Source organism: Egretta garzetta, unplaced genomic scaffold (assembly GCF_000687185.1).
Source record: "Egretta garzetta isolate BGI_Z169 unplaced genomic scaffold, ASM68718v1 scaffold322, whole genome shotgun sequence".
Classification (NCBI taxonomy): domain Eukaryota; kingdom Metazoa; phylum Chordata; class Aves; order Pelecaniformes; family Ardeidae; genus Egretta; species Egretta garzetta.
The window spans coordinates 687,779-705,916 of NW_009259044.1; the positions used below are offsets into that span (position 1 = coordinate 687,779).

The window sequence follows — 18,138 nt, forward strand, 5'->3', positions numbered from 1 at the left end:
CGGCCGCGCTCTCACCTCCCTTCCCGGTCAGAGCGCAGGGTCGCTTATCAGCGAGGTCTTCCTACCGGTAACCCGGTACTGGCGTTTCTCAGGCGCCGGTGTGAGGGGTACGATAAGGGCCAGTGAGGGCGGATCGGGCCCGTCTAGTCCTCTCTCGTGTCGCAGAAGAGCGGATAAAGCAACTGGCACGCTCAGGTGTCAAAGTTAACAGTCTGGGGCCGGACTGCTTGCAGCAGAGGTTGCTTGCAACCTCTGGAAGGAAATGACTTTATTTTAGAGGCGTTTACAGTATTTCAGCACTGAGCGGAAGCATATTCTTTATTGAGAGATGAGCCTACGAAGTCCTTGCAGGTACAGATAGTCCAAGCTGTATTTTATTTCTCAAATGATTCAACCATTGCCTTGTAAGGAGATCCAGAGCCTTCAGACTCATACCCAAAAGTCACGGGCTGTGGTTTCATTTTGCTTTATCTGATTTAATTTTTAAATGAAAATAGGTTCTTTTGGATAGTTTGTTTTCTCCCAGTTGCTAATCATGCAATTAAATATTTAAGAGGGAAAGACTAACATAGGGACTTGACAATAGCTTTCTGAAATCATGGCTCTTCCGTAATATCTCTGAGTAATTGTGTGTCATCGTAAGCCATTTGTGTTAGTGAAAAAAAAAGGAAAACGTGATATTATCAACGTTAGTCCAGCCAAATCAAAGCTTTCTACGACTTTGTGCTAAATTAAGTATCCCACCTTGTAGAAATATAAATATTTTATATCTCTGATTTAGGATATTCTGGAGGTGTTTGCAACCACTTAAACTTCACTTGCTTGGTTTATGGTGGTCCCTAAACCTCACAGACTTCAGCTGCCATCTGAGTTTTTGTCTCCAGTTCTTTGTTTCCTTTTCCATCAAGTTTCTTCCCTCATTCTCTTTGCAACTCCGCATGACTTTGGTTTTGATCTTAAAGCCTAACTAAAGTAGTCACGAAAATAACGTATAACAAATATTTATTTGGTGGTTTTCTGTATAGTTTTCCTTACTGTCTTTTGCCTGATAAGTCTCTCTATAAGGTTTTTAGAACTGTTTCCTATTGGTTTATGCAGGAGACTGGCACTGTGAGGCATTACCTTAATTGGTTTTTAGATGCTGTCATGAATAATGCAAATAAATAATACAAGTAAGGGTTGGAGTTTGTCATTTCTTGTGTACGAAAACGATTGCTTTTCTTTACTCTTCAGCTTTGAGCTTGTCACTGTGTTCTCTTACTATGTCTGAAACACATTTAGTCATTTTCTGACATTTTCCCCCTCTTTGAAGTAAATTTCTTCAAAATAAGCCCCCTCACATTTCATTTCCTTTAATGACTTATGTTCATGAACTGTTCTCATGTGTGAGTAAGACGTATCTTATTGATGTTTTTGTAAAGTGTTCTGCAAATTAATGCTGTAATATAAATGTATTATGGTAGGATCAGGGAAAGCACAACCAGTATCATGTGGGGAAGGTAAAATCTCAGTGCATGTCCTAGAGGAGTTCTAAATCTCTTCTGCCTTAACAACCTTGCTGTGTCGTATGAATTTGTGCATGAGAGAACTGTTCATTTACCATGTAGGATGATAATTCAAGTTGATCGTGAACACAGAAGTAAATGTGTTGAGATAATTTTACTTTATTAGGTATTCATTTAGGGAGAGATAAAACTCAAAGATAGGAACAATAGCTGTATAAAATACTCAGGGTGATTTCTGAAGAAATTTTACGAGGTTTCAGGTCATAAATTTCCACCTCAAAAAGAATTCCAAATAGATTCTGCAAACGAAGAAGGAATTTATTGTCTGAAGTATCAGATTTATTCTTAACATCTAAAATGTAGAGTATGGGAAAGGATGGGGGAAGGGTTCTTGGCTCTATCAGGTGAGGAACAAACTATAACATTTTGGAGTTGTCAGGTCAGCCATTGCTGAATTTGTCTTTAAAAATACCACACCAGAATGAATTGTAGATCACTCCCTGCAGGCAACTTCTTGTTCTCTAATTTTAGATTCTCTTCTGAAGGAAATGCTGCCTGATGGTGGAAGAAGTGAGGAGTCTGGGTAGTGAATCTTGGTCTACCCCTAATCCTTTGTACCTTTGGGAAGCCATTTTGCCAATGCACGCTTCGGGTGCAGTTAAAAATTCACATTGTAAAAATAAAGGTGTAATCTCAATGTTTGATAGTGCTTTAAAAACCTGTGAAAATTATAAACTAAACCAAAAATGCCTCATATACTGAATTTTTTAGTTTCATCGTTTTCTAATATTCTGCTAAAAAGCAATAATAATTTAAAATATTTGGTGTGATGATAAATGCAGGTGTAAATTGATAGATAGAAAGACCTTTAGAATTTCTTACCAGTTGAAAGACTGAGCTGTTTTCTTCCATTGGTAAGAAAGGGGAAATGTAACATTTAAATAAAACCCAACCACAGACAGATGGCTTCAGAATTCTACCAGGAAGTCTACCTGGTTGATTATGCCAGACTTAAAGATGGGGATCCAGAAAGCATGCAGAAAGAAAATTCCTATAAACTACACAAATCCCACTCCTAACTTCACAGTAGGTAAAGGTAATGAGTTTGGTTCTTTTTTTTTATTAAAAGAGTTCTGGTTAGAGAACATGTTAAAACTGTCCTAAAAAGATAAAAGCTACAGACTAGCATCACTCTTAATATAGGTGAAAAAGAAACCCTGATGTTCTTAAGTATATCCTTTTTGGTTTCTGGGGAGATACAATATCTGTCTTGCCATTTACATACTGGTTAGAAAATTGTGGGTGCTTGGGTCACACTTTAAAGAGAGATTTGAATTCTTAATAGGTCTTATTTTTAAGCTGTAGTGAATGTTCATGTGCTGTGATTGAAAGATATGTTCCACTTACATGGTGATAAAGGTTTATTTTTTTAATACCTTTCCTGAATATGGTTACATATTTTTATTGGCTCTTAATAAGTTTTACACTTTGTTTTTAAAGTATTTTTTAATTTTAAACTTCTCAGTCACTGGGCCCTTGAGACCAGCCCTGGGGCATTGTTGGTCCTTTGCATTATCTGAAAACTTGTTCTGGGTTTCAGGATGTAGGTGCTCAGAGTAAGAGTTCTGCACGTGTAGATGTAAAGGAATTCTTCAGTCCTCCTTACTAAATTAAGAGCCCATTTCTCCCCTCCTGTATATTCATGCTACTCACCTTGAGCCTACGTGCAGTGGAAGACAAGACTTGTCCTTTGGTTTCTTGTTTTTTGGTTTTTTTTTTTTTTTTTGAGAACTGTTGCCATATCCAGCCTTAGTGGAGCAATAAACATTGCCAGTTCAGATGAAGTTTTGCAGTTGAAACTTTGTGCCTGTTTTGGGAGGAATCTGGCACAAATGAGGTTGTAGTAGTTTTAGCAATGTAGAGAAAGATTTAATCCAACTTCTCATATTTTTCAGAAGTAGTCCCTAGTAATAGTCATCTTGGATTTTGTTAGTTCCAGCAAATTAATGTTGGTGTCTGTAGTATAATACTGGAACTGTAAATTTCATGGCATGGTAATCGTTTTATTTTAATGGTAATCGTATGATTTTAATGTCTCACTGGTACAGTTTTGTGCAACTATCACCGGCTGTTTTTAAATAGTGAATTTCTATTTTCAAAATAAGTTGAATAATGGTAGAATTAACTCTAAAAGTGTGTTGTTCTTTTGTATCTTTCTAGTTATCTGTTAAGTTCAGTAATGGCAAAATATTTATTTCTAGGTAACTTAGAAGAGAAATCCTTAAGTGTGCTTCTATTTCTCTTACTGGATAAAAATAACTTCGAAGCTGATTTGCAGTGACCATGAATAATCAGTGAAGACACGTGGCATTTTCTGGAATATTGAATGTTCTCATAATGAAGATCTCTCTTCTGCAGCAGATGTATAAGGACATACTGGTAGGCATCCCACTAGCAAAGGAAAGCCATCATTATACCTCTTTACTTAATCTGTGTGTTGAACAGTCAGCAGAAAGAGATGAATCATGTAATCAGATGCATCTGCCGTCTACTAATGGTGGTATTAGGAGCCATCAGGACACTGATATGTCAGATGTGGTTGTCCCTACAACAGATAATACATCAAACAGCTTTGCAAACATGAACTCCTCATTCTCTCCTCGAGAAGTGATGCTGCTTCAGCTAACCTTGATCAAGATGATGGCTGCTAAAGCAGAGTCCCTGGAGATTGAATTCAGTATGAAACAAAAGTACTGTGAAATCTTTGTCCTTCTTCTGAAGGAGGCAAAAATTGACTCAAAATTGGTAAGCTTTTGTAAACTTCTGAAAGATTTTTGTCAAAGGAGGAGAAAAAAAAGGAACATGCCTTAGATACTTTTTCTTTCTACATGTCTGCAGATTTGTCTGCTCGGTAGTTGTGATCAGCTGTTATCTCACATGGCGTCAAAAAGTTTAGCATCTCTTGTGTATTTCCAGCTGAAGGAAGAGGTGAGTACGGCGTAACTTTTCACAGCTTAAAAAAAATGACTTGGTGAATATGTGCCTTCAAGTTGTTCCATTTGACTCTAGAGCCAACTTTTTACAGTCTGTATGGCACAAAAGCAGTCACTATGAGAGTACTGTAAAATCTAAAAGTACTTCTAAGAGGCTCCTTTCGTAAGCAGACCCACAGAGTGATACCAAAACTGCTCCTTTCCTCCGTCTGTTGCCTGCACATCTACTCTGCTCTGGCTTTCTGGAAGGCAAATCTGCAGTCTGCTGGTGTACAGCATACAGACTCTGTTTGTCCCCTCAAAATGCCACACAGTTTTGTTGCAGTGTGTTTAGCTCCAGCATCAGGAACAACGTGAAGGTTATACAAGATAATACTCTGTGATAGTTCTTCCGTAAAGTGTGTGTTAAGGGGCTTTGGGTTGCAAGTGATGGATAGGAAAGAGATGTAATAAATATTTAAAGTGTGTTAGGAGGGGCATGGGATATAGAAGGAAAGATCAGATGTGTAACAGGTTTATAATGGGAGGTGGAATGTCTTACATATAAAACTGGAATTTTATGAAAGTATTTTAAGGTAAAATGTGTCTAGGTGACAAGAAATATTATCTTTAAGGTTGCAATACAGGTGTTTAAAAAACCTGATATATCTACCCTATCAATATTTTACTTAAGATCTGTTAGGTGATGCAGCAGATAAAAATAGGTATTAACCTGTTGAAAGTTAATCAGATGCTTCTCTGTATTTTCTTGCTTGGATATTCCAAATACTGGAGGTTTTTTTACTTGCCATGTATTTGGTGAATATGTATTGTAGCCTCCATAGTAGCATTTCTGAATATAGATTTCTCTCAGAAATATGTTTGTAGTATTTCTTGCAAAGTTGTCTGGACCTGGGAATTATGAATTCAGATATGGTCTGTCTACAGTATTATCTGATTTCAGGTAGGTCACATGACATTAGGAGGTTTGGTTTTCCCTTTCTGGAAAATACAGGTATTTTTCTATTGCGTGCTTATGTGACTTTGTGTTGTAAATACAGGCCTACATACTTAAAAGGCACTGGACACATACTTTGTCTCTACTTGTGTTTTGTCTATGCTTACATTTGAATCTTTTTAATGTACAATTTTAAATCACTGTATTATGATTCAATGTAATTTACATAGCAATTGTAAAGTGTACGTCATTATTTTTTTGAACTCATTTTCTTAGAACTCATTAAATGTCACCTGGCTCACCTTCAGTTTGAAGACTCTTTCAGGATTCCCTGTGAATACCCACGTAGCAGAATGTCTGTGGACTCTGACAACTATTATCAAGGACATACTGAAAGATAAAGTTTTACTCACAGCAGGTACTGTAGCAATTTTATGATGATATCCATCCACGAGTGCCCACTAGGGGGTGGAATGTTACTTGTAATCTCAGCTAGAACAGCCTGTCTAAAGAACACCTATTCGTTATAAAGAGGGTGACAAAATGCTGTTAAAAATGTAGTGGTTTAAACATGCTTAAAAACTGAGAATAGTCACAATCACCTGTTTTCTGATTATTTGATGATTTAGCTGACTGTGTTACATTCCAACTCCATAACCACCTTCTTGTTGCTGTAGGTGTTTTGGAGAAGTTGTTGGCTCCTCTTGATGCTGTGCTTGAAGGATTTTATGATTCCATTCTGTTTCATCATTTTGACAGTCACAACTATACTTCACCTTATTCTGAAGCTGCAAACAATTTGATCAGTTTTATAGATCTGCTTGAAGCACTTTTGGCTTCCAGAATTGAATTGGAACTACCGCTCAGATGCCAGAGAGTATTGTTTTTGAAAGTGTCTTATGTCCTGAACCTTATTAGCTCGTCAATTCACTATGTAATCAAGAAGAAGTTCATTATGCTCCTTAAAAAATATGTCCTTTACAAGTCTAGAGAAGATGCTAAAAGCGGATCGCTGTTCTTACAAACCCCATCTTTATATGAGGATACGCTTGCGCTGAGTAATGCTGTCCTGCAGGTTGTGAATTTGACTTGGCTTAATCAGATCCCGATCAGTGAAAAGGCCAGCTACTTTGGAGGCAGTGAAGCTGCTCCTGGAGATGATACTCAAGGTGGTTCTGACCAGACTGTTCTCAGAGCCTTAAGTCTGGTGGTGCTTAAAGCACTGGAATTCAAGTTTCAGAACTCTGCTACAGAAGCTGAAATCAAAGGTAATAATCTCTTTTAGTTTTGTTCATTAAGTTGCAAGAGTTTTAAAGCTTTCAGATTTTGTAGTCACAGCTTGTTAAGACTGTAAATAGAATTCAGCTGAATTCTATTTACAGGTGGTGGGAGGGAGGAAAGAGAAGATGCACCCAGGAAACCTGCTATCACTGTGTCCTGCCTAATTAGTTGTCTCCTTGCATTTTATCCTGTCCTTAGCCCTGCAGTGTGGGGGGCTTGGAACAGCTGTTTTTCGGATTGAAAACTTTTCCTATTAAAAACATGTGTTAATATTTGAAATAGTTGAGCCAGCTTGGGAACACCAGGCTCTTCTCCAGTTGGAAAAGAAGAGAACCCTTAACACAAGCATCCACTCTATTCAGGGTGGAGAACTAAAAGGAACAGCAGGTAACTCTTCCTGTTTTCTAATGTGGAGGCAGACCTGCAAGTACCATTATCTTGGTTGAAGGTGCTAGGCATTACTGTCAGTCAAATAATGTAAAAGGGCAAAACCCAGGAGTGGGAGAAAAGGTAAAAATAACGAAGCTGTAAAGTAAAATATAGGAAAGTTATGGGAGTTGGTAAAGTGTATTGGTTGTGTTCTTCACCCTGACTTATAAGTCTAGTTCTTTGAATTAGTAGGCATTAGGCATACTTTTCGTACCTGCTTACTTGAGTGTGCTTGTTCTGCTGAATAGATGAATTCGATTAGCAGAAGAGCAGATCTGGTTCTTGTGCTAGGGCTATGCCACAAGGCAGGCAGTGGCATGGCAAGGGAATGCTGTGTAACTTGTGTTCCTGATGGGAGAGGATGCATTTCTGTGTCATGCTGGTAGCCAGTTAGTAGCCTTCTCCTGTGCTATATTGGAGTGGTGGGGTGAGGCTTTTTGCCTGAGAGACGCTCCTGGAATCCCATCTTTCCACTTGCCTCTTCACCTCCGAGAAGCACGTGATGCGTCCCTTCTGATGCTGAGCCGTGTGAATGTGGATGTGCAAATTCTATGACCGAAGCAGCTTGCTGCCCCTGGATTACAGGCTTCATGGCAAAAATGGAAAGGCAGTTCTGACGCAGTGTTTCTAGTCAAATAAAAGTGAGAATGGGTGTTCCTTATTGTCAGCCAGTTGATGATGTAGCAAAAAGTAAAAAATGTATTTCTTTTTAAAATTTCATCCTTGTTTAAAGCATCTTAAATATGTTGAGGCATTTTAATACAAGTTATAGATGTAAATGTTATTTTACTTTTCATATTTCTACATTATGTGGCAAGCATAAAATCAGTTTTTTGCTTGTTTGTTGTTTTTTTCTTTTTAAATTCATCTGACGTTGCAAAAGAGCCTTGGACTTCTGCAAGACAGCCTCTGACACTTTTTCCAGATTTTGGAAGATGTTATATTTGTGATGCTAGTTGCATTCTTAGAGGTTTTTTTAAGTATTTGTAGAGAATATTTTACTTACAGTCCACCTTCTTAAAAATGTTTAGAGACTGAGATTGTCTAAGAACAAGTGAGAAGAAAAAATGTAGGTTAAATCTATTTCAGATGTCTCCCTGAAAACTCTTTCTCAAAGAAAAAAATTCTCTTTTCTTTTCCAGATTCATGACCCAAAAATGAGTTCTTTAATTAGATTCAAATACCCCAACTGTCAAGAGGAATTTCAAGTTGAAAGGAATGGTGCTTCTATTTTAGTGACATTAAATTAAGTGGTTAAAACAAGCACCAAAATGCTTTAATATGCTAATTTCCCTTCCGGGAAGCTGGTTGATCTTATCTTTTTTTTATTAACAAGAATTACAGTGGCTTAACTTTAATTCATTTCAATTTTGAGAGGAATTTCCAGATAGCTTTGATTTATAGAGAGGAATTTCAGTCTGAATAGTAAGTATTAATAACAAAGATAATTTGCTGTTCCAATTATTTGGTAAGAAGAAAAGCAAATCTTGAAGTCAAGTATTAAGGAAAACCACATAATATTGGTTTTGTAAGTAAAATCGATTCCCAGGTTGCAGGAAATTTTTCAAAAGCAGTAATCACTGTTTATACAAGTGATGCAACTGCGCTCTTCAAGCCATAGTGTACTTCCAGCAGCATTAGAGTTCTTACTTTGGGGTAAAGATAAACGTTGATATATTTTTTTTTCTGTTTTCTAAATGTTGAATGTATGCCGTGTTGCATGAAAAACTGGTTCCTATGTTCGGGCATAAAGAATCTTTTTATAATATGTCATTACAGAAGAGGTAATTATTTTTATGAGTAAGCTACTGCACTAAACCGGCATAAACTTTGAGGCGCTTTTCCCATCCAGGAGGGCAGTGTTTAGAGGGAGGGGGAAAATGAAGATTTGCAGGAAAAACACTGCTTACATTAATCCTTCCAGCAAGGATTTTAGACCATGTTGTGAAGGGACCTTTATCCCAAGCCTGTATGTACTTGAAACATACATTATCCGTGAAGAATTTATTTTATAAAGAATGTGACTGTACCACAAGCTTCATACTTTGTTTTATTGTAGAAATGGCAACTTATTCCCACCAACTATAGATCACTGAAGTTAATTTCTACAGTGAATCACGCTGGGGGAGGTTAGCTTCAATCCTATCGAAATATTACAGTTATATTATTATTTCATAAGGGAAGAACTACCTGAGATGAAATCTCAGCAAACTGCTCATACTGGATTGTTACATCTGTGGCATTGACTTGATTACAGTTCACCTTTCTCTAGTTTGTGATGTACCAATGAAGCTACCTAATGGGGTAGTTTTATCTGCTGGGGGCGGGGGGGAGGAATCCTGTACCTAATGAGTACAAATTAATTTTCTGCAGATTACTTACAGTTGTTAACATTGGTATCTAAACATTGGTATGTTTGGAGTTTAATAGAGTAGCCATTCACATTTAATTTAAGGTTAGATAACTGCTTTTGGTTTTCTGCAGAATATTTCTTGATTTTTGTTTTTAATTTTTTTTTTTCATACTGAGAAGCAAGAACTAATCTATAAAATTGGATGCTGTGTTAAATAAGTTGTCCTAAGGAATGATAAATGCATTCATGAACTGTTACGCACTGTTAATGTAAAAAATAAAAAGCATATGTTGTTTAGTGACAAAAAATGTATAGCAAAATTCATGGTTACTTCTTTTTTTCAGGAGACTTTCAGAATTCCATGTCCCAGTTGTTGATATTCTGGAAGAGTCATGTGAAGTCTTCCCCACAGTCTCACCCAGTCGTACATCACTGTGAATGGCTTTCCTTGGTTTTCATAGAGCAAGATGATGATATGTGGGAAGCTGCTAAAGCTTTATTACTCATTTATTTAAAATTCGATAGGTTAGTATACATTTTATTTGACAGAACTACAAAGAATTGTAATTTAGTGAGGTTATTGTGATATACGTAACATTTCCATTGATTACTTTGGTATTAAAAAATATTTTTAATAATTAAAAAAACCCAAACCTCAAGACAGTGTAATAAAATGTGGTGTAAGAGCAGTTAACTTTGCTGATATTTTGATAAGGTGGTTTTTTGCATTGAAATGGGGGAGTTGTGCAACAGTTTCTTATTAAATACTTTATCATATCCTGTAATTCAGAATAATTGACTTCATAATCTAAAATAGTGGTTAGACACAGATAAAAGGCAAGACTGTTTTCTTTCAACACTGACAGTTTGACAAGAATGGGATATTATAATTAAACATCAAGAATTCAGGGACTTCTGGCAAAGTATCCCTCTAAGGATTAGACCCATGTTAATTCTAGCTAGTTGATAAAACCTGTTATTGCTAGTAACTGGAATGTGTTCTTCAGGAATTTGTCCTGGACATTCATTGCTTTGCTGTTGTTTAAATTACCACGCAAGATACCCTAATTTACAAAAGGTCCTTCAAGCTTCAAATGTGAAGATATCGCAAGGAGTATCTTGGATACACACGATTCGTCTTAGATACCTAAATAAGAGTAGGCTGCTCTTCTCCAATGTGCTTAGCATCCTGCAAGTTAATGTAAGTTCAGGTTTACAAAAATATTAAAATAACAATTTATGTATTGTAGGTACCTTCGTTTATTCCAGAATGTTTCCTAAGGAGTAGTGTTATTTAAGAAGACCTGCTTTAAGTGCTTTGGCTTCCTAAACTGTTTGATCTCCTGGCCCCACCTGCCTTCATTCTTTCTCATTCTAATATAAAAACTTCTTTTTTTGGGATTTTACATTTTGACAACATCAAAAAAGAGCAAGAATACAATTTTCTGGATGTACCTGTTTTTAAAAAAACCTGTAAACTTCCATTGAATTTAATCCATATTATGGCTTTACTTTTCAGGTTACAGCATGATGCTGCTGCTAACTTAAGCCAAAAAGAGGAGGAAACCTGGAACTTCGTTACACATGCAAGTGGATATAACCCTCACTGTATATTTTTATTTTTTCTAGAAAAAATTGCATTTGATTCCACAGTACTTCTAGATTTTTTGATTTCATCAGAAACTTGCTTTCTGGAGTACTTCGTAAGGTACTTAAAGCTTCTTAGAAAAGACTGGCATCAGTTTGTAGATGTCTGTAACCATTTTGATACCAAACATAGCACTTTTCAATCAATTTCTTCTGCCAAGCCACCCCATCAAGAAAAACAAAGTTGTATGACTGATGAGAGTTTGCAAAATGCTCGTTGTGAACCAGACCCACAGACTCTGATATCTTTGGCTTCTTCTCACAATTACTTAGTGTTTACAACAGAGCAAGGTGATAATGAAGTTGCAGAGTCTAACCAGTCTAACTCATTGATATGCGGTGATAGTACATCTCTGCTGGGTTCTCTTCAAAGCCTTGTTAATTATGACAGCTCAGAAGACTCTGAATTAGAATCAGATGGAAAAGAGTGCTTGGTAAACACAAAGCAGGTGCCTTTAAATAACGAGGATGAGAAGAGGATAAGAGAAAGCGGTTGCAGCTACACAGGTGATAAACAGAATACACTCAAGTCTGAAGTGTTGCCTCTGAAACAAAAGGGATCTAATACCTCGTCCTGTTTGACTTGTATGGCATTTTCAGATAACATCATTCCCATAAGAATAATGCTTTACAGATCAACAAAATGTTTGGAAGAACTGCAAAAAGCTATTTCTAGGTTGCAGAGAAGAAATCTTTTCCCATATAATCCATCTGCACTGTTGAAACTACTGAGCCACATCGAGAAGATCAGTAAGAACATGAATCTGCAATAATCTGGAGAAGTGTTTTAGTGATTTTTTTTTTTTTTTTTTTTTTAAAAACCAGTACAGCAGGGAACATTTCCATGAGATTAATGACTTGTAAAGCCCATGCCTCTTGCACCTGTCAGTGTATTTAACCTGAGGATAAATGTGGCTTTGGTTGACACATTAAAAATCTGCAATTGCATTTGGAGATGTGATCCATTACCTTAGGGTCCCAGGCTTATTCATGGTATGTATGTCAGTGTACATTATATAAGTATTAATTGTTATGTATTCAAAATTTGATAATAAATGACCGATGTGGATGCATATCAACAATATATGATACTTCAAGTATTGTCAATTATACTTCATGTCATTCTATATATGAAATCATTGCCAGATTGGTAGTGATTTATGGACTACGGGGCAGTGTTAATGCAGCACTTGACTGCTTAGAGGTTGAACTAAATAAAATAGTTTAGCTGGGCATAGTATTGATGTTGATACTGCGTGTTCTGCATTGGTGCCTTGCTCTAAGTGGGCATTCAGATGTGCTACCACAGTCACATAATCCATGCCACGCTTTTCTTGGCTGTAGTGCTTAACTCATGTCTAGGATGTACTTTTTTTAGCTTTTGCTGTTTGCCTGATATAATCAGCAGCATTATCACTTCACTGAAAATTGAATTTAGTTTTCCTTAATATTTTATGGTATATTCCTTTAATTAAAAGGAGAGGTAGATCTGGGACTAGTGCATATATTGCCTTTTATAGAGCATTTTAGTGGAGCATTATATTTAACATCAAGCTTAGGTAATGCAGAAGTGAAATTGCAACAGAATTCCTCGCATTTATTATGTATTTTGTATAAGTATAGAATATATACTTAATAAATTTGTTAAACCAGAAGCAGATAACCAGAAATTAAGTGTCTGCAGTACAGCGAGGTGGATATTGAATTTAAATTCTTGTACTTGCATCTTTTATTAGATATAACTTGAATAACCTGAAGAGTAAGTGTCTAAGACTTTGCCTGGGGAGAGCTAATTCAGAACAGGATCCAAACCAGTGCGTGCACTTAGCAGGAAGCCACCTAATGTTGGTACACTTAACGTGCAGCTTGTAATGATCTTACAAGTGTTGGGCAATGGGAAAGTACTGACGACAGGGACTACTCTAAAAATCTCAGACCTCATCAGAACCATAAGAAGCAATTCTTCTCCTTTTAGGATCATCCCTTGAAGCTCTATTCTGATTGAGAACTAGGTAAGTTCTATTTAGTGTTAAAATAGTTATTGAGTTAAGATGAACAATCTCTAGAGCAGGTGACTCTGACCCCCAAATCTTGGGGGCCATCTTCTAGGTTAGTCTTCAGCTCTGAACTGTTGAATCGACACTATTGCGAGGGGAAGAAAACTAGATGAAGCTTATGGGATAATTTAGCTGGGAATTACAGTGCTTTCCAGAGACACTGGAATGGTATGAATTCTCAAGCAGGAAGGCTTGAACCTCAGTCTTATTCTTTCAGAACGACAGCTGTAATCACTTGGAAAGAGTGATCCCCTTCACGGACATGTAGGAGATCTGAATTTTCTGTGCATTCGCTGTGCTCTGATTTCTTTCTGAGATAACTTTTGTGCATAGGAGTGGGTGAGAATGTCAATGAATGGAAACGTTTCCATTCATGCTTATAGTTACTTTAGTTAAGAACTAACCTCTGGGTTATCCAGGACAGAAGAATGCCTGGTTTGTCTTTACCGTTTAAACTTGGTTATGCTCTAAATGCTGAGTGGCTCCTTTCTGTCAGGACTAAAATGCCTCTGGGCACTTTCAAAGATGCAACTCTAGACAACTTGGGAACTTTTCAGTTCAAACAAGGGAAGTGCCTTTGGCAAGGCAGTTGAGCAAGAGTTTCTCAAGTTCACAATTTTAAACATAGGTAGGTGCTTACATTTTAGTTAAATCCTTTCCACTCTCCTCGCTCCTTTTCTAATCTGGTCTTTGCTGACTAGTTTATTTTAACTGAGTAACTTCATTGTTTTAACTGAACCTAGTATTGTTCAGCATTTCTTGGTCTATACTTTGCCAGTTGGATGTATCTACATTACAACAGTATTTCTCAGACACTGATAACAAGCAGGGTGGGAAAGGTAGAATGGGGAGATAATTTTGGTTTTAAGTGCTAGTCTTCTTGTTTGTCAGGTAATTACTGTAGCTAGAAAAACTTTTTTGAAGTAAGAGTTTAGACACCTCAGAACAGTGTGTAGAACTTAGCAAGAAGAGTAGGAGCCAGAACTCTTACTTATTTTTTTTTTTTTTTAATACAGCACATCCAATTGCAATCCAAGTGTATTTAATTCTTACAGGCATGAAGTTGATTGTATGCCCAGTTGGTTATTAGTAGTGATCATTCCCACATGTTTCACTTCTCAGAAAGCCATTGTTTTAATTCTCAGAATGTTTTAGTGGTAAAAATGGGTAAATGTGGTTTGTATCTGGCAACTAGATGCCTTAATGTGTTGATATTTTACCATTTATGAACTGTAGGACCTGAGATGGAGTAAAACTGATGTGAGTCAACTTTTTTTTTTTTTAATTGAACACAATGAGTATGAGCAGTGAAAGTGGCTAGTAGTTCTGTGGCTATATTCAAAAAGCCTACCACAAAGAAAACACCTTGCAAAAGAATTTGTATTTTAATCCATTGGTGAGTATATAAGGAGGAGTGATTGGGGTTTGTTTGTGGGTTTTGTTTTGTTAGGGTGTTTTTTGGCTTGAGTTTTTACTTTCTAAAATTTTTAGGCAGCGCTTTTATTTAATTTGCTAGAGCAAATTAACTCAGCTGCAGAACTTATTACCGATGTTAAATTAGAACTTAGGAAGTAAATCAGTTATTACTGGGAGGTTGATGTGCCTTACCTTTGGATATTGCTGTCTAACAACTTCTCTTGTATTATTTCAAAGCAAGACACAGAACAAATCAGGTGACCTGTCTGGAGACAGTTTTCTATCTGAGGACTTATCCTGAAATGTCCACAGTCTCCATTTATGTCTGTGCAGTTGTTTTGAGGAGTTTACCTTCAACATCAATAGAATAAGTTATGCTTTAATGGGGTAAGCAGTTAGCGCTAGAAGTTGCTTACAGGATGTGCCTTTTAAAAAGAGTATTTTGGAACTTGAATATTTGTAGAGTTTGATTGCACTTACAGCTGAATCCAGGTGGTTCCATGTTTGTGGTTCTTCGAACTGGATTTCCTCCAATATTTTTATGACTGCTTTCCATTCTAGTTTTAAGACTTGTATTACAAGTTTTAATCCTGTAATACAATAATAAAAACCAACCCTGGGAATTTTTATACTTATGATACTGTTGTAAAGCTGGGAATAAGGAGGCTTGATTGTTCCCTGGTTTATCACTGCAGGATGAGCATTGTTTGTATGTGTGCTCAGTATCAAGTATTTATCACAGCTTTTCAGTGTCATTAGAAGGGAAAATGCTGTGATCACTACAATTTTACTTCCGTGTATTTTCCCTTAAAGAGTTGTCCAAATGAATTTGTAAATTCTTGTTGTATTTTGTACAACTCTTTTAGGTTACCTGGTTCACTCTGAAATCTTGTTGGAAGCCAACTGTATGTGTTGGAATGGATGACTGGCAGTCTTTTACTGTCGCTAGCTCAACAGCAGGCATGGACCTGGACTTGCTTGAGAAACATCTCGGGGATTTAACCTTTTCCAAGTCCTCACCTTTTTAAATGTTGTGCAAGTGAGTTCATTCCTGATAACTCAGAGATGCTCTTTGATAGATAAGCTGGTTTGCTGCTGATTTACATAAAGCAAGGAAGGAAGGAATACAGCAATAAATTTTGTTGTAAAAAGCTTGCATGGGGAATTACAATATCCTTAGTTATTTCTGGTTCCTACTTACCTGTGCTGCAAAACATGAATTTTGTCAGTCAGCAGTGTCCTTTCGGGGGAAAGATTTGAAAAAATGGTGAAATTTTGGAAAAGGCACACACAATCTCAAAAGTTATTGCCCTGCTGAATGTTGGCTTCCTTAAAAGGTTGTAGGGAAGGTCTGTATGTATATATCCTGGCTGGAGTTCTAGCTGCTAATTGTAATTGTCCAAGAATTCAGCCTGGAGAAGAGAAGGCTGCGGGGAGACCTGATTACGGCCTTTCAATACCTAAAGGGGGCCTATAGGAAAGATGGGGAAAATCTTTTTAGTAGGGCCAGCAGTGACAAGACAAGGGGTAATGGTTTTAAACTAAACCAGGGTAGGTTTAGACTAGATATAAGGAAGACATTCTTTACAATGAGGGTGGTGAAACACTGGAACAGGTTGCCCAGAGAGGTAGTGGAGGCCCCATCCCTGGAAGCATTCAAGGCCACGTTGGACGGGGCTCTGAGCAACCTGATCTGGTTCAAGGTGTCCCTGCTCCCTTCAGGGGGGTTGGACTAGATGACCTCTAGGGGTCCCTTCCAACCCAAAACATTCTATGATTCTAAGAATTTGCCCCATCTCATCCTGGTGCTAGAGAGTTGAAACCTGAAAGTTTTTCTGTGGAGCTTCAAAGATCTTCATAATGTCCTTAGCTACTTTGAAGGAAGTAACAGCTACATAGAAAACAATGGATAAGGTTTTGAAGCCTACTTTGCAAACCAGCATGTACTGATTAAGTAAAAAGGATTTGTTGTCAAATGACATCCTGTGTATTTATTTCCACATTCACAGTGTTCATCCTTCGCTTGCCAGCTTTATCTTCAAATATAATCTTCTGGAGTTTGTCAGCTCTTAGAGTAACTTTATTGCTACAGACCTTTTACAGCTATTTCATGTAGGGAGTCAAATGAAATAGAAATTACTGCTTTCTAGAAACTTACCTCCAGTACTTGGCTTCCTTAATAGTATTTCTATTCTTCAAGAAAATAATGTATGAAACTGTGTTCTCTTTCTGCTGACTCCACTACAGCTGCTGTGAGAATTAGGCAAAGATCCATTATGCAGCAAATCTAAAACGCAACCTTTTTTTTTTTTTTTTTTAAACTATTTATCTCCTCAAGGGAGAATCTAGTACTTGGTTATCTCCAACAGAATATTGGTCCCTCTAAAGCAGTGTTTCTTCACCTAAGCTAGAAATATTGACCAGTTTGATGCCAGTGTTTTCTGTAATTTTCATTTATGAGCTGATGCAGATCGGGGAATTGCTGGCTGTGAAACATCAAAGGGATTGCCTTTCAGCTTCACCAAATAAATGCTTATATTTTGCACTTTTGTTCTTTGTGGATGGATAAAGATTGATGCTCTAACAGTCTTCTAGTAATGTAATCAAACAGCATTTCCAGCATTGTCTTATGTGCAAGTGTTACAAATTGTTGAGGTTTATTTTCATATACTTGTTGATCCTTGGAGCTGGCAGCACTGGTTTGACAAGGCATCTTTTCTTACTCCTATATTATTTGGACTGTTGGAAATGAATTAAAAAATTCTCTGAATGAATTGTTGGACTAATTGCTAAATCTCTAGTGTTGCTGCCAGAAGACTTTGTGTGTTAGTCTCCTGCATCTTAAGATAGTAATAGCATATGGGAGTATTATTTGGCTGAGTTAGCAGGGCTGTATTTGGAGTGGAAAAGGTGAGCTACAGAAGTTCATCCTCAGATACGGCTGTTCTTGCCAAGATTTTGAGAGCAGCACGCAAGTTTCGACGCACTGCTTACTATAAATGTAAGCAACCGGCATTACTCAGTTCTTGCTAAATTTGCTTTTTCAAATGTATTAGAACATACTTAATGAAATTACCTTATACAACTATCATAGAATCATAGAATGTTTTGCGTTGGAAGGGACCCCTAGAGGTCATCTAGTCCAACCCCCCTGCAGGGAGCAGGGACACCGCTAACTAGATCAGGTTGCTCAGAGCCCCGTCCAACCTGGCCTTGAATGCTTCCAGGGATGGGGCCTCCACCACCTCTCTGGGCAACCTGTTCCAGTGTTTCACCACCCCCGTTGTAAAGAATTTCTTCCTTAGATCTAGTCTAAACCTACCCTGGTTTAGTTTAAAACCATTACCCCTTGTCCTGTCACAGCTGGCCCTATGAAAAAGACGTTCCCCATCTTTCCTATAGGCTCCCTTTAGGTATTGAAAGGCCACAATCAGCTCTCCCCGCAGCCTTCTCTTCTCCAGGCTGAACAAGCCCAACTCCCTCAGCCTGTCCTCTGGAGCCGAGGGCTTCAGAGCTGGCC

General features: G+C 37.4%; 1 protein-coding gene across 7 annotated transcripts in view; it reads left to right on the forward strand.

The window, feature by feature from the left end:
* Positions 1-7: 7 nt before the first annotated feature.
* LINS1 (lines homolog 1) overlaps positions 8-18,138 on the forward strand; it is a 30,839-nt gene continuing 12,708 nt past the window's right edge. Inside the window, exons 1-9 of one of the 7 annotated variants that reach the window (XR_004841486.1) lie at positions 8-351; positions 3,767-4,310; positions 4,404-4,493; positions 5,712-5,853; positions 6,113-6,703; positions 9,843-10,023; positions 11,018-12,138; positions 12,882-13,157; positions 15,485-15,886. Coding sequence is in view for 1 of the 7 variants with exons in the window: in XM_009635025.2 (XP_009633320.1) it covers positions 3,903-4,310; positions 4,404-4,493; positions 5,712-5,853; positions 6,113-6,703; positions 9,843-10,023; positions 11,018-11,918 (2,313 nt within the window). In the remaining 6 variants the exon portion in view is untranslated. The other 6 variants (XR_004841487.1, XR_004841485.1, XR_004841490.1 and 3 more) reach the window with 6 other exon arrangements.